Source organism: Acipenser ruthenus, chromosome 29 (assembly GCF_902713425.1).
Source record: "Acipenser ruthenus chromosome 29, fAciRut3.2 maternal haplotype, whole genome shotgun sequence".
Lineage (NCBI taxonomy): Eukaryota > Metazoa > Chordata > Actinopteri > Acipenseriformes > Acipenseridae > Acipenser > Acipenser ruthenus.
Window position 1 is genome coordinate 17,464,174 of NC_081217.1, and position 17,845 is coordinate 17,482,018.

At 43.9% G+C, this 17,845-nt stretch overlaps 1 protein-coding gene across 2 annotated transcripts in view; it reads right to left on the minus strand.

Moving 5' to 3' along the window:
• LOC117428804 (plexin-A2) overlaps positions 1-17,845 on the minus strand; it is a 144,590-nt gene that overhangs the window by 5,800 nt on the left and 120,945 nt on the right. For both annotated transcript variants that reach the window (XM_059004315.1, XM_034047745.3), the window contains exons 18-31: positions 17,338-17,577; positions 16,893-17,036; positions 16,506-16,740; positions 15,330-15,472; positions 14,747-15,015; positions 9,327-9,393; positions 8,551-8,697; positions 7,973-8,132; positions 7,024-7,127; positions 4,029-4,128; positions 2,320-2,510; positions 1,324-1,493; positions 721-933; positions 234-384 (exon numbers count right to left, since the gene is read on the minus strand). In XM_059004315.1, the coding sequence (XP_058860298.1) occupies positions 234-384; positions 721-933; positions 1,324-1,493; positions 2,320-2,510; positions 4,029-4,128; positions 7,024-7,127; positions 7,973-8,132; positions 8,551-8,697; positions 9,327-9,393; positions 14,747-15,015; positions 15,330-15,472; positions 16,506-16,740; positions 16,893-17,036; positions 17,338-17,577 (2,334 nt within the window). The remainder of the gene's footprint in view (positions 1-233; positions 385-720; positions 934-1,323; positions 1,494-2,319; positions 2,511-4,028; positions 4,129-7,023; positions 7,128-7,972; positions 8,133-8,550; positions 8,698-9,326; positions 9,394-14,746; positions 15,016-15,329; positions 15,473-16,505; positions 16,741-16,892; positions 17,037-17,337; positions 17,578-17,845) is intronic.

A 17,845-nucleotide genomic window follows, 5' to 3' on the forward strand; every position in this document is an offset into this window, starting at 1 on the left:
CCATCTCCCAGTTACATGGCTATATCCAATTACAGCCCTGAATGTTAACATAAAACAATGTTATTGCTAAGACAGTAGTGCGTCTTGCTCTGTCTATATGTTTGATACAACGGCGCCATAGCAACGCAGCTCCGTGGGATGCAAAGCAGCGCTCTGCGCATTAGGATTCTGAATTTGATTGAATTTCCAGGCTGCTGTGTCACATGGTGACACTGGCTTCAGCGCGCACTCACCTCCTCGCTGTATTTGCTGACGTAGGAGTAGATCTCGTTGAGTGCACTCAGCATGTTGAAGTCAGTGGAGTGCAGGCGCGCTTGCTCTGCCAGGTAGGCGTTCATGTCCTGGTCGCTGATTGCAGGGAGCCTCGCGATGTCTGCGTAGTACCTGAGCAGAGAGAGTAAAGCACAGGGCTCAAACAGATGAAAAATGTGTTTGCTTCAGCCTGTTTGTGACTGAATTCAACTCCTCTCCTCTCCTTCTCATCCAGGCACACAGCCTCTGGAAGATGGGTGAAGCAGCACTCTTCTTCTCAACAGGCAATGGAATACCATTCATTTTAGAGAACTATGACCAATTAAATTAAAAGGGCTGCTAATTGCATGATGCAAATGGTACTTGGTACATTGTTTGCCCCTCGTAGCTAAAATGCATCCCGTGTAATTGTGCGTTTCTCCAGAAGATATGAAAGGGTTGACAGTGACAGCAGTCCCAGGGACTCACCTCTCCACCCAGCCCTTGTAGTTGGGGATATCCTTGGCGTACAGCAGCTTGTTGGACGGAGAGTCCTTGCCCAGGCGGTGCTCTGACGTGGAACACGAGTCCATGAAGGTCTGGGCCACGACCGACAGGCAGGCGTCCGTGATGCTGCTCTTGTGGATGTCGAACACAAACTGCGGGTTCTTGATCACATTCACCCAGAATCTCAGGGGCAAACTGTGAGGGAGGAGTGGCCGGAAATGACGTAATCTATTTATTTACCTGTTTATTTACTTATTGCACCACATTTAACTTACAAAAGGATCTTGCATGATTTATTCTTGAATTCATATGCACAAGTATGAAATAATTAAGAAAGATTTTTAGTCAAAACATTTGTCATTGAATTTACAGTTTCCTTTATTATTTGTAAATTTACCGCTATTGAGCATTATATATATTTTTTATAGTACATTCCATTCTAATATCTTGATTCCTATGAATTGTCATGAACACTTTGATTTTTTTAATTACTACAACTGTGACTAGTACTACTATCTAGCACATATTGGTTAACAATCAAAAATTCAAAATAATAAGGCTAAAATCTCAATATTGTTTTCTTACCAGTTGCTTTTCCAGGTGTGTCGCACGTCTGTGTCGTGGATGCCGTGTTTATCCGCCTGCTCATCCAGGAAGTCAAACATGTACTTGATCGCCAGAGGGAGGGCGCTTCCTCTGTGCACCGTGCTGAACAGCGTCTCGAACAGATCGTCCACAAACTTCTGCAGCGTACCCTGCGAATGAAACAACCGAGGAGAATTAAAAACACAGTGAACAGGGCTCTCCCTGCCTGAACACACTGGACCCCACACCCTAACCCTAACCGTAACCTTACCCATCTACACGATGCAGGCAATTTAGTGTAACGCAACCTATTAGCAGACCCCAAGGGCTTTCAGTCAGCAACTTCCACATATCGGTGCTGCTACACCACCCTCTCAGGTACTCTGCCCTTGCTGGTACAGACTGAGTCAGTAACAGGCTGGTCCTGTGAAAGCTCTCCTAGTTAACATCCAGCCACTCAATCTCAGCCTTTACCTTCCCACACGCTGCTCCAGAGGTGTGATTCAGAACTGTCTGGCCGGCAGTGATCTTAATGAAAAAACCTCCGATACTGAGCTGACACCAGGACACTGTAAACACACTTCACCAAGTGTTGATGAAGAGGCCCTTATTTCTATACTGCAAAGTGCAGTTAATTAACCTGGTAATATAACCATATGGGCCTGTTTTCTACTTTGAAGCAATAAATAACTTAGTTGCAGATAGAAGCAGGTCATTTATCACCTCAATTTTGCCACCGTTTTAATTATTATTAATATTTTTTTCAGAATGTTTACATTAGCTTCAAAATAGGAAAGTAGTGTACAGTAATGTTAAGCAATAGATGATGAGTAAAACTATATAAAATCCCAGGGTTACATGTTATCAATGTGATCAACACTTAATAACACTTCAAAGTATTCTTTAATAAAACAAGCCTGTGGTTCTCACAGATATTTCCCTGCCCACATGGGCATTGCTAGGGTACCCTGTCCCCTCTGGGAGGCGCTGCAGTACCTTGGTGGCGAGCAGACGGGTCAGGTAGATCTCGGACACCATCTTGCTGCCACGGTCACCCTCCTTCTGGTCTCCGTGCTCGTGGTTCTTGACGAGGTGCCACACCTTGACCCCGCTCTCCAGGTCGGGGGTGATCATGGGGGCTCTCGAGCGCAGGCTGTCCGGGCTGCCTGTGTACCGGAACGTGGAGTCTGAAAGGGAAATGCAGTGGGACACCGCGGTCAGGCAAGAGCACGTCTCATTGGATTATTATTCTCATTACCTTGAAGTTCATAGACAGTAGTGCTAGCTATACCTAGTGGGGTCATTCACGTTCAAGTGGAATGAACCCCTGGGGAGGAGTTTCCTCCATTTGTGTTGGACTTTTCTAATATTTCATTGCGTTGAATTCTGCAGTTGACATGAAGCTCTATACATTGAGAATTCCTCTTGCTTGTTCCGTGCCACAGAGAAACTGAGGAGCTACAGTTATGTGCTTCACACGTTCAGTAACCCTGTCACCCAACTGATCAATACATCAGAAAACTGGAACAAGAATGCCACAGGCACAAAAGCCTGCTTAATTGTTTTTTTTAAGGTTAAAGGTTGTTGTAAGAAGTATGGATCAGATGAACAAGAAACCTCCCCCATCTCAAGGTGATCAAACAACCAGTTAAAAATGAAAAGAACTTTCAAATGGAATCTTCAACAGTGAGAAGCCATGTGGCCTTGAGATCAAAGGTGAACATTCACAAGATTCCTTGGTTTGAACTCCACAGCTCAGAGGCTCCCTTACTGACTGCGGTGAGCTGAGGGCAGTTTGGTGGAGTGGTTAGAGCAGGGATCTCCAAATCCTGGTCCTGGAGAGCTACTGTGGCTGCTGGTTTTCATTTCAACCAATCTCTCAGTTACTTAATTGAACCAATTACTGGCTTAATTAGTCAAGATTAACAGGTGTTCCAGATCTTTAGTCACTGATGATGTAAAGACACCTATAAAACCTGCTGGATAGGGGCTCTCCAGGACCTGGGTTGTTCTGGGCAAATGAAAAAAGAATCTTTTAGATGCTATAATTGTTGAGGAACAGAGCACGAAGGCAGCAGAGGCAGCCACACGGCATTGATCACACCATTCCTCTCCTGATGAGAGAGTTACAAAGACCTGCTCTCGTTCCATTAAAAGTCTTAATAATGGGCTCTGCTCAGTTTTCAGCTTTTATTTCTATGAAGAATAATTCACTCGAAATACATTTGTTATCATAGTTGCCTTTAACTCCCAGTTTTATTACGAGGGCCAAGAGTCGTCCAGATGGAAGCCATTTACATCGTTAACTAAGTGGCGTCTGGGGAGCGCCGTGATGGGTTCAGTATGAGAATTAATGGGGTCCACCGCAGCCCGGAGCAATCTGTATGATTATTGAACAATAAATACCATTCTGACAACGTGGTCAGTTAACGACGACAGGATTTCCCTTTGTTTACAAGACTTGTGTGATTGAATCCATGGGAAAAGATGTTTCAGGCTTTTCCTTTAGTACCGGGGAAGTGGTTTTGAGTTAGTCTCAACTTACCTAATCATCACAGCATGTACTGTGAACTGTGCTATGCCATGCATGGCTCTATAATAGTGCTATGACAGAGGTTGAAGTTTTGACAAACCCCTGTATAATATGTACCACAGGGGTTTTATAGGGCACACATCTGATTGCGGTATACGTGCGTGCTACTCACCGTATCTGCTGATGGAGGTGCGGGAGATGCTAGCGGAAGGTGGGATATTGTAGGACGAGGTCTGCTTGGGGACCAGAGCCACCACACAGCGGTCTGATACCTGGGGAAAGAAAAGAGAACAATTAAACCATGGCACCGCATCACTCAATCAGCTTATTGATCCTGGGTTCCCAAGCTATAGTAACTCTTTCACATGGAAGACAGCACTAAAAACAGGTCTATAAAGAAAACTATTACTTGTAAGTGAAGCATTAATCTGAAATTTGAGCGACCGTGCACACTAGCTCTATTGAAGTTCATCGCACTTCATAAGACTGAATGGATCGGTGCAACAAAGTGCTAAATGAAAAGCCACGACACCGTGAATTGGCCAGCATTCCAGTTTTAATAGCATCCTTGAGGAGCACAGGGACGCTGTCAGTCAAAGAGTTCAACTCTCCACAAGCTTCTTCAGCTCTCCCTGACTTCAGCTGCGTCGAGAGATCAAACAGACTGAGGGACTAAGGAAAAATCTAACAATACGACTGTAGCAAAAATTGACTTGGACTACATCAGACCCTGCTGAGTGTGTTACTATATTCTTCAGTGGAATGGAATACACAATAGAATAAGGAATTAGATAACATGTTTTATACCTGCAGAACTCTATGCAAACCATAGAATGTCTGCGAGGTTCTTTTTTCTTCCCTTAGTATAATGCTTTCCGTTTTTAAAGCCAATGAGGTGCAGCACTACGTCTTCCACTTTTTTCTAAAGATAACCTTAACTGTATGAAAGCATTTTTCTTTACACCCCCAACGCCCCATGCCACCCTTTCAGTGCTCTCTGTGCAATTGACTTCTTCCTAGGGTTATTCAAACTGAAAGGAAAGCAGTGGCTGTACACAGCCCATCAAATACTTCTTCATTAATACAGCTGCCCGGCAGAGATTGAAAATGCAAATCCACCTTCTCCTGAGACAGGGGGGGTACAGCTGTGCTCCGACAGGCTTTCATTTTCTTTAAGAATCATCTTACTTTTGGTAATTCATAATCTCTCCTGCATTTCCCCCCTTGTCTTCCTTGACAGTCGTAATGACTAACAATCCAACCCCAATATATACCTGAACCCCTCCCCTTTATTAGAACACCTCATCGTTCCTCCACTGCTGCCTGACCCCCACAGGGAGGGAGCGAGCAGCCCGCAGATCTTTATAGGAAAATCTCTTATAGCTATTATCAAGGCCCCAGACTGGCTCCTGGGTTAAGAGGGAATGTTTTAATAGCCAGGCTGGAGACGCACTTGAAAGGCTTTTTGAAATGCAGGTGCTCTTTTCAGCTCTGCCACAGGAATTGGAAATGCACCTTCGGAGAGCAGCCCTGCCGTCTCCCTCTTCCTAAGCTGACAGCGGGAGCCAGCTGTGGCATCAGACACACCGCCTGGCTTATTATTGCTCCTCATTCTCTTCTTTTTCTTTGCATTATAGCAGCAGCTTAAAGGAAAAAAATGTGTGCATTGGGTCTTCAAAAGAATTCCAGAGAATTGGAATAAACACAGTTCTATAGAAATGCCCCTTGTTCCAATAATGCCTTTGTCGTATACAGTAACGTGGAGATATGCTAGGTTTTAATTCCATTGCGTTGGTCGGGGACACAGACCAGAACGAGTCCAACAGAGATATATTATGCTGGCTAGATGAAGAGAATGAGTATCTCACCGTGTACACACATGGTTTAAACAAATAAAAAATAAAAAAAGAATAAGCTGTCAACTCTGCTGTGACACAATTCCACCACAATTTATCCTGCTCTGTGCTGTGCAACACTGATAACCAATATCCAAGCATCAGAATCCTCAACAAGACTTTGTAACAGCTTCCAGGGCCTCCTCCTCCGCTGGTAAAAGATGCTCTGTTTTCTTGCTGTGTGTGAGGCCGATGCTCCAATTTGCCAGTTAGTTCCTGCTGCTTGGCTGGCAGAGTGAACATCTTTAACCTCCCTGAGAGGGTGTGAGACTTTCCCTGACCTGAAACCTACCCTCTCTTCCTGCTATACAGGCCTGTGCCTGAGGAAAGACAAGCAACCGAGCCAGATATTGTCAGGGTTTTGAGTTACGGGCAAGGCCTTAAGAAAAAACTGCAGAACTTCTGACCTATTTGAAACAAGGTGCCTAGAGACTGTAACACAGCCGGTAAAATAAAGAGATCTTCATAGACAAACAAAGCTGTAATGCAATCAGCTGCACTGCAATCCGTCTATTTAAACAACAGGATGTTCAACAATAACACCTCAAAGGGGTACTCTAGTAAATATCCATCTGTAAAAGTGTATATAGATTGTATCTAACATGAACCCAAGACAATCTCAAACAGACAGCCACTTCCATACCACACACAATACAATAAATATGACGAGTGTATATCGGAAGCCTCAGGCCCTTCTTGGTGGGGCTCCACGTCCCTCCCCACCACAGCCTTCTGCATTTCAATGTTTAATCTTCTTTGCTTATCTCATGCCACTCAAACCTTGAAATTGGAAATTCATTGAATTGAGTTCCCTGTTCAGCAGCAGCCTTTGGAGATCCCTTCAGATCTCGCTTTACATAATGCTATTCACCAGTTACAAGGTTAGCGGTTTCACCTCTGGAGGAGCAGAGAGAGAGAGACTGGGGTTCCTAGACAGAGCGAGTCTGGGTATTAAAATATTCAAGCTGCTACGTCATCAACAACCACCCTCTCCTCAATATTTCATGAGCAAGTTGTATTTACCTTAATCTGAAGTGATATATTAAGACGCTATCCTAGTTGTGTATGACATTTTTAAGAGGCTTAGGTTATTTTTTTTATAGTCTTTGAGAGTTCAGGGAGTTCTCCAGGTTCTAAGAGTTAACAGGAAGAGAATTTAGAATTGGAACTTTTAGAGAGGGTCAAAATGGAACACGCATTCTGCGGCTTCTGTGTCATGTCGCATGCGGTTTTCTGAATTGCTTTGCATGCTGTATTTTTAATTTTTTTTACCTGGTAGTGCATGAGGGTGTTGAGCCGTTTCCAGTCGTTCTCAATCTTGGTGGTGATGTCTTCATCCTGCAGGACCACTCGCGCCATCCGGCCCTGACGCCATTCTGGAGGAGAGACAGGGGACCCAATCAGAGGGCTGCTGGGACTGCTCCCTATCTGCAGGGTGGGGCTCAAATGATGCACCACAGGCACATGCACAAACCTGTATGCTGAGCTCTGGTACATGTGTCCATGTGTGCTGTACTCTATTACTATCTGCCTTGCTGATGGTCAGCAGTTCCATTTGTTCTCATGAACGCTCATGGTCTATGATGTAACTTATAGCCTTGTCCTGTTTGTTCTCTCCCTACATGATATTGAAAGGGGAGTGATGGGTGCCTTAAAGAAACCTGCACACCCTGTGCTGTATGCTTTCATCAATTTTATAAAATGTATTTTGTAAGCCAAAGACCGTAATGGAATAAAGAAATGTGTACTGGTGCAGTTAAGAAAGTTTCTTCCATATTGACAACAGAGAAGTTAATCGTTTGGATTAAATGAGCAGCACAACCCACTCCGAGCCCCCAAGGATTAATTTCACCCGTTTCTTATTCTGAAAAGCTCTTCCCTCTGTGACGTGTATCAAAGTGCTTAACCATAATTGGTTAAATGAAAGTCTTACAGAGAATGCATGGATTGATTGCAAGGCTTAAAGACTGACTGACTCAAGGTCAAAGCTTGGTAGAATGAACATGAGAGAAACGAATATCCCAATGCAAACAAGGCAAGTAAAACATTTTCTTTTAGTATAACTTAGACTTATAATTATACAGAAGAAAGAAAAGGTATAGATTTTCACTGCATCTATTAGTGGGAGGTTCAAGAATTTGTAGGTGTTTCTAAAAATGATCCCGGGGAGAGGTTGAGGTGAAGTGTGGGTGCGTGTGTGGAGTGCCACTGCCCCTCTTACCCAGGTCCATGTCGACAGCTCGTGGGCGCTGGAAATACGGCACGTTCTTGTAAACTGCATCCAGGATCTTCTCCTTCACCTGTGTGATGGTGTCACAGTTCAGCACCTTGACGGGGATCTCCGGGCTGTTCTCGTTGTCAGGATTCACGCAGTTCAGGATCTGCGAGGGAGAGCGAAGCGTCCCGTTAGTGAGGTGAACAGGAGGGCCGTTCACACCACAGTAACCTTGGTTGTTGGACGCTGATCTGTGCTGGGACTCTGAAGGGCTATTACTATGCTTGTCAGAAACAGCAGGAAACCAACTCCAAACTTAGTACTAGCCTAAATTCGAAGCTGGTAAATGCAAAACCATTTATTTTCTTTTTTCTGTAAGATAATAGCACCATATCCCCCTACTAACATTTTTTTTGAGAAAGAAACATACATCTGGATAGGTTACAAAACGGGTGAGAAAATAAATCAGAAGATAAATATAGGGGCGTCTGGAGCACCCCACAGGTTTGTTTTCTCTTCACAACAGTGGTGCAAACATCTTAACAACCCCTATCGGCAATGCTGGAGCTGAGCAGACTACTGACCAGCGTCTTGTACTCAATCTGCTGGCGGATGAGCTTGTCCTCGCTCAGGGAGTAGCGTGCCTCTCCAGTGATGGCATCGATGGGTCCCTTCTCCATCTGCTGCTTGATGGCACAGTAGAGCATGAAGAGAGGCTCCCCGGCACACTCCTGAAACACACACAGACACGAAGAGCAGGCGTGAGTGCTCGGACACGGGAATGTAACACGAGGTAGATGGGACCACAACACAGGGGAGTGCGCTAACCAATGCATCTCACCCAGAACTCGCAGAAGATAGAATGTATATATTATTAGGTTTCTGTTTAATACATCTGTCTCTATATCTATCTGACCGAATCCTTCATGTTCATGGCAGGACAGTGAAGGTTGGTGGGAAGCAAGTACCTGGAGTTACCAAAGGCAATGCCATTCAACAGGTATTTCAGATTGGTGGTGTTTTATACCCACCTGTAATAACGGTTTGTACAGTGTCTATGTATTGCACCTATCTGACTCTATCCTCATCATGAGGTGCAGTCCGCTTTGCTCTCTGATCCAAGGAATTGCCATGCCAGCAATCAAAGATGCTTTCCATCCTCCCCTGCTCACCATGCCAGCGACCTAGACCTGCTGACACTGAGATGCGGCTCTAGGCTTCATTGCTTTTATTCACATACAGTGGAACTTCTGTTTAGAAGCAGAGGTTCAGTGTGTCTATAGAACCAAACTACCGCTCCACCTATAGAGGCAGACACATGAATCTGCAGTCTGACTGGGGGCATGGGTTGGCAAGTTACCTTCAGGAATTTGTGGAGCAGGAAGGCAAACCAGTTGGTCAGCATCTTCTCAGCCACCGACTCGGTTCTACAACAAAGAAGAAACCATTGATTAACAAAGGGCTGCGAAGATTGTACTAGGAAAGCACTGGTATTGTTAACCTGCTGGTTTTAGCCATCGTCCGCACAGCACATTCTTTGCTCGCGATGTTGAGAGAGAGAGAGAGAGCGAGAGAGAGAGAGAGCGCGAGAGAGAGAGAGAGAGAGAGAGAGAGAGAGAGAGAGAGAGCGAGAGAGAGCGCTTCTGAAAAACGCTGCCCTGCTGAGGTGCTGCTTGTTGACTTTGTTTGAATTTAATATGCAACGTTTTTCTTGTATCCGCAAGAAACAGAAAAACATTTTTTTTTTTAATTGGCAGAATGTCAGACTTCCCAGTCAGTACGAGGCTGCTTTTGTTTTCAAGCCTTTTCATGCTGTTTGTGGAGAGTTGTGTATTCAAGGTGGACTAGTCTTTCAGAAGAGCGACTGCACTTCTCGTCAAAGAACAACTCCAAAGAAAAGGGAAGAAAAAAAGAAATTTCATTAAAAGGGACCAGTTCACTAAAATAAAGCTGTGGAAGACCATCGTTTTGACTGCAGTAAACTATACTTGCCAGTCCTTTGAATACCAGTAATGTAGTATGTAATGTAGTTTCTGAATACAGCACTCATTTCAGAAGTATATTTTCTGTCCTCTAAACAGGAACAGAAGGGAGTGCAGATGGTCCCTTGTCTGGTAGAGCTAGGTTTTCACTGTGAATTCCATTAGGATGTAAATTTATGAGGAAGGCACGCTGTCCTCCTGCACACGAGCGTCTATTGTCCCATTTCCCTGTCAGAATTTAACACATGCAAATTACACGTTTCCTTGGAATGCCATTGATGCTTACAACAGGGCTATGACAGCCCATCACTTGACCCCCCTTTACTTTCTTACTCACACACACACACGCAAAAGTGTCTGGTGGAAATGTAGTATCCGACTCGACCCCATGATGATGTAAAAATGGGGTCAATAAGTTGCTGGTATTTCACAGCAATCAGTGCAGCCAGGACTGTGATTATAGGAACACACTGCAGCTCCTGCACATCCCCTGCATGTTGCTTTTATTGCATCAAAGATATTGCCTGCTATGAAACAGGCTAATCACTGCAACTTTTGGGACATCAGCTTGTATGTGTTTAATACAATTATTATTATTATTATTATTATTATTATTATTATTATTATTATTATTATTCAAAATAATCAATCCCCCTGCCTCTATTGACTAAACATACGGATTTCAACAAGATTGTAGTAATACTAGACCTATTACTGAATACACTGAGACTTTTTAAATTATTTTTAATTTAGCACTATTACATAGCCGCTGGTATTCTTAAAATCTAAATTAAAATGATGTAATGTACAGTAATTACACTGTCTTTACCTTTCTGCTCCCTATCTCCAGACTATCATTTCTCCCTACACCCCCTCTCACCCTCTCTGCTCGTCCACCACTGGCAGATTAGCAGTACCACGCCTCCACTCCCCCGCCTCCAGAGCCCGCTCCTTCTTCACCCTTGCCCCTCAGTGGTGGAACGACCTACCCACGGATATCAGGACTGCTCAGTCCCTGACCACCTTCCAGTGTCTCCTCAAGACACACCTGTTCAGACAGCATCTGTAAACCTCACAACTCTCGACTATACTGGACTATATGGCACCCAACTGTAGCAGTAGTTGCATCAGCTTGTACTTGCACTGAACTGCTCCATACCTTGCTGTATTCCACTACTGCTCTTAATTATAGCTACTTCCTGTATCTTGTATTTGACTTTACTCTTATAGGATCCATATTCACGGTTTTTGTAATTGCTCTTATTTGAAATCATTCTCATCCATTCATCGTACTCACTACATGCTCATACTGGACTTATAAGCAAATAGTTTTAATATAAGTTAACTGCTCTCAGTCGAACCCGCTCTTACATGTAATTATTTACTGTATTCTCAATTGTGCTCTTATTTGAATTTGATCTTTTGCTACTGATTTTATTGTACTTTACAACTGCTCTTATCTGTAATATGATACTCTGCAATGTGATATTCTGAAATGTAATACTTTACAATGTGATATTTTGTAATGTGATACTTTGTACTGCGATATTTTGTAACAATTGTAAGTCGCCCTGGATAAGGGCGTCTAAAAAATAAATAAATAAATAAATAAAGAATAATAATAACAACACAGCCGGTAAAATAAAGTGAGGTGATCATCATAGATGAACAGGAGAACAAAGCCGTATTGCAATCAGCTGCACTATCTTCTGTTTATTTAAACAACAGGATGTGTCATGTATCATTTTTCATCGGTACAATGAGGATAGAAAGTATCTAAATCTAATAAAAGCTACTGAATAGTGTAATAAGCTCCGGCGGTCTCCAAGAACCTTCTCAAATAAAGCCCTTTGTGCTGCCCATGTCGTGCCCATTTCATTTCCCAGCGTTTTAATCCCTGTCAGAAGCAGGGCTCTGTGTTGCTCCCAGCCCCTCCCCACCTTTTTAATTGTGTTTCATTAATGAACCTGAGGCTTTCATTATCTTACTTGTGCATGAAGAAGGAATTGTGTTAATTGTGTTGAACTGGCTGTGGTGCTTGATTACAAAGTATCACACCAGGCAAGGCTTACATGCATCCCTCTAATAACCATTCCCCTGCCCTGCATGCCACTCGTATTAAAAAAACAAGAGAGAGAGCCTGGCGCAGACTGAGCCCTGGGCTAGCGAGCTGTTCCATTTTTAGCAGGCATTCTCTTTGTAAATAAAGCGAGCAAGCGAGGAACGGTTTTTATTAGTATCTGTTTTTAGGCACCCCCTCTATCAATACATACACTTACCTGCAACACTCACAAGGAGAAGGGAGAAATACTGACGGGTGGTGATGAAAGAAAACCAAAACAATAGCAACACTGCATGATAGAAAATGATAAAGTGAATCTAAACAAGGATATATTAGTTCAGATTACTGTGATGTTATTATTATTATTAGTGGTATTATTAGCCGGTTCTTGGGGATGAAGGTGTTAATGAGGAGTTGAAGCAAGGTGTCTAAATCGGGAACAGGAACACAGGGATGAAATTAAGACTCCCATTCAATAGCAGTTGGAGCCAGTCCAGGCTTTTCTACTGCCAGGAACTTAATTTGGAAACTATTTCAACCCACAGTAAAACCTGGAGCGGATCCAGCAGAGAATGCAATAGGAGTCGTGTTACCTCCCGCAGTAAAATAACTGCAGCCATTCACAAGAATTATTTTCTAATACTCTTTCAAGGTCTATAGATTTTAGCAGTGCCATTAGCCTAGCATCATATTTGCAGCTAAATGACTTACTGTATAAGAATGTTGTCAGGATTCTAGAATACTGCGACAATGCCAGAGTTCTGAAGTTAGTGAGTACCGGTTGCAACAAAAGTATAACTAGAGCCTACCAAGTCAACACAATGCAGTAAACACAATCACACAGTCCCTGCATCTTCTAATTATAAGCAATATAAATAGTTATTAAAATAGCTCTATTTAGTGTTTCTTGTTGACATTTCCATACGATTTGCTTGATTCTTTTTTCTCGCTCTCTCTCCAAACTCCCCCTTAGGGCCATAGCTGATCTTATCCACAAGCTTTTTCTATTTGAATGTATTTAATTTTTTTTAAATTATGCTACAGTTCGTATGGGATGTGACCCCCTCGAGCCCCTCCCCTCTCCTGAAAAATTGACCCTTCATGTTCCAAGCAGATCCTGGCCTTTATTTAACTGAATAAAACCAATGCCTTTTGAAAAAAAACAAAAAAAACGTGGAGCGTGAAAAAGATTATAACTCCGGCTGCATGTCTGCTATACGGATTCCCTAGAGAAGCAGTTTCTTAAAGGAGATCACATGGAGCACAAAACAATTCACTCTATCGTCTTTTAATCTCTGACTACAGAGCTTAGCAGGCTGGACTGGAGAATAGAGTTTGCTGATTCGAAGTTCAAGATCACATCAACCATTTACTTTATCCTTAGATAACCCCAGATTGCTGATGCTCCATTGCTGATGCTACAGGTGCATTATAGGTTGATAAAATCAGCCCCCTCTGTCTGACATTGAAAACGACTTTCAAACCGATATGTTAGTCGCTTAATTTAGGATTTTTTCAGTAGTTCTGCAGTTAACATCCTGCTACCTCCTTCATTATCTGCTGTGCTCTGATTTGAGGCTGATCTGTGGGCTTGTGGAGGAATGAACAACAATATAGAGGCAAGAATGATCCTGTGCATATTCCTTCATATGAATGAGGACTGCATCAACACGAAATGGCATCTAAAATAAATTCACTGTCTTTTCTTTAACAGGTAACTGGATGGGTTACCCGCTGCAAGACATAGCATGCAGGATCCTAGTGACAACTGTATTAGGTTCCTGGGTATGAAAAATACATGCAACAAAAACAATGGGTCTCTAGCCCTGTCTTTCATCTATTGGAATAACAATGTTATTCAATACGGAGCTGTCTAGATAGTTTGCGTGGGATTTTTTTCTCAAAACATGTAGATTAATAACATGAAAGTGGAGTTGACAGAAAGCACTATCAGGGTGAAACTTTGGCATATTGAAAAAAAAAAAAAAAAGAAATGTACATACAAGCAGGATTGGGCTTTACATTGTAAGCCCTGCATTCAACCTGTCAAGTCAGAGCCAATTAACTTTCCTTTTAACCCTTTTCTATACTGTATTTAGTGAGCCTGCTCCAGGCCAGTGACAGATAAAGAGTCCCTTTTTAAATATTCCACACGCTTGGGCTGCGGAAATGCATTTTTCATAAGCTGCACACCGTGTTGGCGAGCATGACGAAAGCAGAACAAGCACTCGCTGTTACGCATCAAAGCGGAGGAGCTGTCGGGAAGAGTCAATCACCTCTGAATGTACAGCGCAGGAACAGCACAGTGCTGTCGGCACTGCAACATCATGACATCGGGGTTTGATCCCAGGCCTCCAGAGATTAAACAGGGCTCGCCTTTTGTTTTTTATAGTACCTGCCATGCGGGAAGGTGCAGCGGAGGATTTACCTGCCCTAACAAGCGCAGCCTGTACAGTTTCCAATGTTTTTAAACATTTAAATTTTAATGAGGGGGTTGGGCATGCCATTCTAAAAAAATTTAAAAATAAACAAGAAATCAACAAGAGATTTGGTCAGGACTGTATTTCAGCTTATTCAAAATGAAAGACTTACCACCGAGACATTTTTTTTTTGTATATAAGCAGCATATTTTTCTTTTGCTGGTGGGCCTTGCCTGCACAGCAGGACAGGTGAGATTTCATCTTACCCTCCCCGGGGTAGTAGTTACCAGCCCTGTGAAACCCCGCAGCGACTGACCTGCGCAAGAGCAGCTTGGGATGGTTCTTGCTCTCCAGGTTCTTGTCGATGAGGTCGCTCAGCAGGTGCTTGAGCACGTCCGTGGCGTACTCCAGCTTTCCCTGCAGCGCGGTCATGATGAGGGACGCCACGTTGCCGCGGTCACGCATGGAGAAGCTCCGCTGCAGCTCCAGGGTGCGGATGAAGGTCAGCAGGAACACCTTGTTGTTGATGAGCTGGCCGAACATCTTGAGGGCTTTCTCCACACTCATCTGACCGTTGCCTGGGACCTGCAATATTACACATTATATATCAGAGGAGTGTATATTAAGCATTTAAAAAAGAATATGCAAATGACTTCACAGTCTGGGGGGAAAAAGGGGACCCAGTTGCCCACCCCCAAATTCCTGCCCTATTGTCTATCCCTCCATTAGTCAATGTGGTATCTGGTTGCCATGGATACTAATACAGGTCTCCAAACAAAGAAATGAAGACAGAGGCTGCGTGACATTATAGAACAGGTTGTGAAACATCCCTGGTTGTTTTGAAGAATATTATGGTCAAACTGCAGGAACGGATTGGGGGAAGGGGGGGTGCCCCTCACCTCGAGCTCGCGCAGCACCGGGTGGTCCTCAATGCCCGGGAAGAGAACCCTCATGGCGTAGGTGCGGTACTCCAGGTGTGGGATGCCAGCTCGGTCCAGGTCACTGGTCAGCTCGTTGATGTCTGTCTGCAGCTCTGCAAAGGCTGAGGGAAGAAGGAGCATCAGACAGGTTAGGACACAACTACAAGAAGACCAATGTTTTGGCTTAGTGTCTTCTACAGTGTACAAAAATAAGAACTGTATATGGTACTATTTTTATGAGTTAAGGAGGGAGATTATTTATTTGTAATACCCTATGAATACCCACAGGAGGCGCTGTTTCCCCAGAGTTATTTACTGCTCTTTTCTTATTCGTCTCTTTAATGTTTTAGCTGGCTTGAAAGAAATCACTCCCTGCAGTAACTACAAACGAATCAGGTCCGCTGATTACAGGATCAGAAACAAGTTATCTATGAAAATCCTATGTTGGCAGAAGATTATTTCTGGATTTCTGCAAATCTGTGCCGCAAGGCGACACCGTGTCTGGTAAGAATGCAATACATTTTTAAGGTATTATTATTACTGTTGTCACTGGGGTTTTTTTTGGTTCAGAGAGCTGAGAACAGGATTCTTGAACTGCTGCTACAGAAAAGAACAGCAGCCAGGCATCACTACCAGAGTCATCAGGGAGCTGTCTCCCCACGTAAACATTGATGGGTTGCCATGGAAACCACACCCGGGCTTAGCAAAATGAGCTGCTTTAAAGTCTTGGAAGGAAGAGTGCGGCTGACACTGGAAAATTAATTATTTTATTTTATATTTTCTGTTCATGTTAAAATACTTTTTGTACCGCACTACTCGTTTCGACATGGACATGTCTTCATCAGGTTTGTTAGTTTATATAGTTTATATATATATGGATTCATTACAATGGCTAATAAATATGGATTTTCCCCAAAGTAGTAACATCACAGCCTCTGCTGTGTTCTTGTATTTTTGCTATTTAGGTGTTTCCTTAGACTGCTAATTTAAGTTCGACCTAAGACTACTCATACAAATAACACAAATGCAGACATAAGTGGTATGGCTTTCGTTATACAGTAAGTGGCAAACGAGACCACACACACACACACCTTCAACATTAAGAGTCAAGCGAGTGCTTATCCAGTAACCAGTTTAACGCTTCCCGTCTCCTACCTTCCTTGCACTCCAAGGCGACGCGGGACTCCAGGTTGTCCATCTGCATCTGCAGCCGCTTGAGTGTGAGGTCGTTCTCGCGGGACTTGCGCTTGTAGGCGATGAGGACAATGATGACGATGATGAGGAGCAGGCTGCCGCCGGCTGCGATGCTCACAATGGCAGGGAGGGTCAGCAGGCTGTCCGAGAGCACGTGGACTGAGCCAGGAGAGAACTTGAGACCACCCACATGGACCTGCCGAAACAACCACTGCCATCAACCACAGTGACCGCACTCACTCACTTTCTTATTGGATAGGAGACATCATTGATAAATAGAACCACAGAGAGAGTTACAGACCAGGGCTTTTGCTCAGCCAGGTTTGTCAGACAAGCAAGGCAACTCACCATGACTTTGTGCTGCCCAGTGAGGTTCGGCGGCTCACATAGCAGCTGTGTCTCCGAGACGGTGACGGAGCAGGGTGTCTCTCCGATCAGCACAGTGTAGTTCAGCTTGGCACCTCCAGAGGCTGGGGGCAGCAGGTTCCGTCCCTGGAGAAAGGACACAGACAGAGGACGGCCATTAATACTGCTGAAGCCCTCACTCAATCACCCTCTTTTATTTCTGGACTTCCAGATGATACATTTAACCAGGACCTCCTCTTCCACTGCACCAGTTGTTCAAACAAAAATAAATACAACAACAACAACAACTACTCATTATGTTTCTATTAACGGGTTCCAATGTGCATCTCGCTGCTTTTGACTGGTTTTTACAGACGATTTCTCCTTTTAGAAGACGTTTGCACTAATGGATGCAGCAGCCCCGTGTGTTTTAAAGCTTGGAAGGTACCTTGAGGATGATGGGGGAGCCCGGTTTCTGCTCCAGGATGCCCGAGGCGCTGAGAGGCTCGAAGGTGGGGTTGGGGTAGTAGATGAAGTTGGTGTTGTTGTAGAGGAGCAGCGACTGCACGTTGTTGAAGACGAAACCGAACTCGTCGGCACGCTCCACTGCGTCCAATCCGGGACGGTATTCCAGGGTGAGGGGCGGGGCCAGGCACAACATGGTGGTCGCGTTCAGCACTTTACACACCTGGGGAAGTGCAGCACACACACAGGGATTCATAAGAGAGGGATTTACACAGGGGGTCTTTAATACAAGCTTCATTTCATGTGTAGGTCAGACAGGGTTGACTGGCATAAAATCAACATCACCATTGAAACGCATGATGTTTCTAATGGTAAGTTTGCACGGATCCTGGAAGCGGCTTAAATATAACTCCTGTCTGACAATATCCAGAGTGCTTTATTTGTATTGGCAGTGTATTGGTTTTATGAGTAATACTGACTTCCTGACTTTG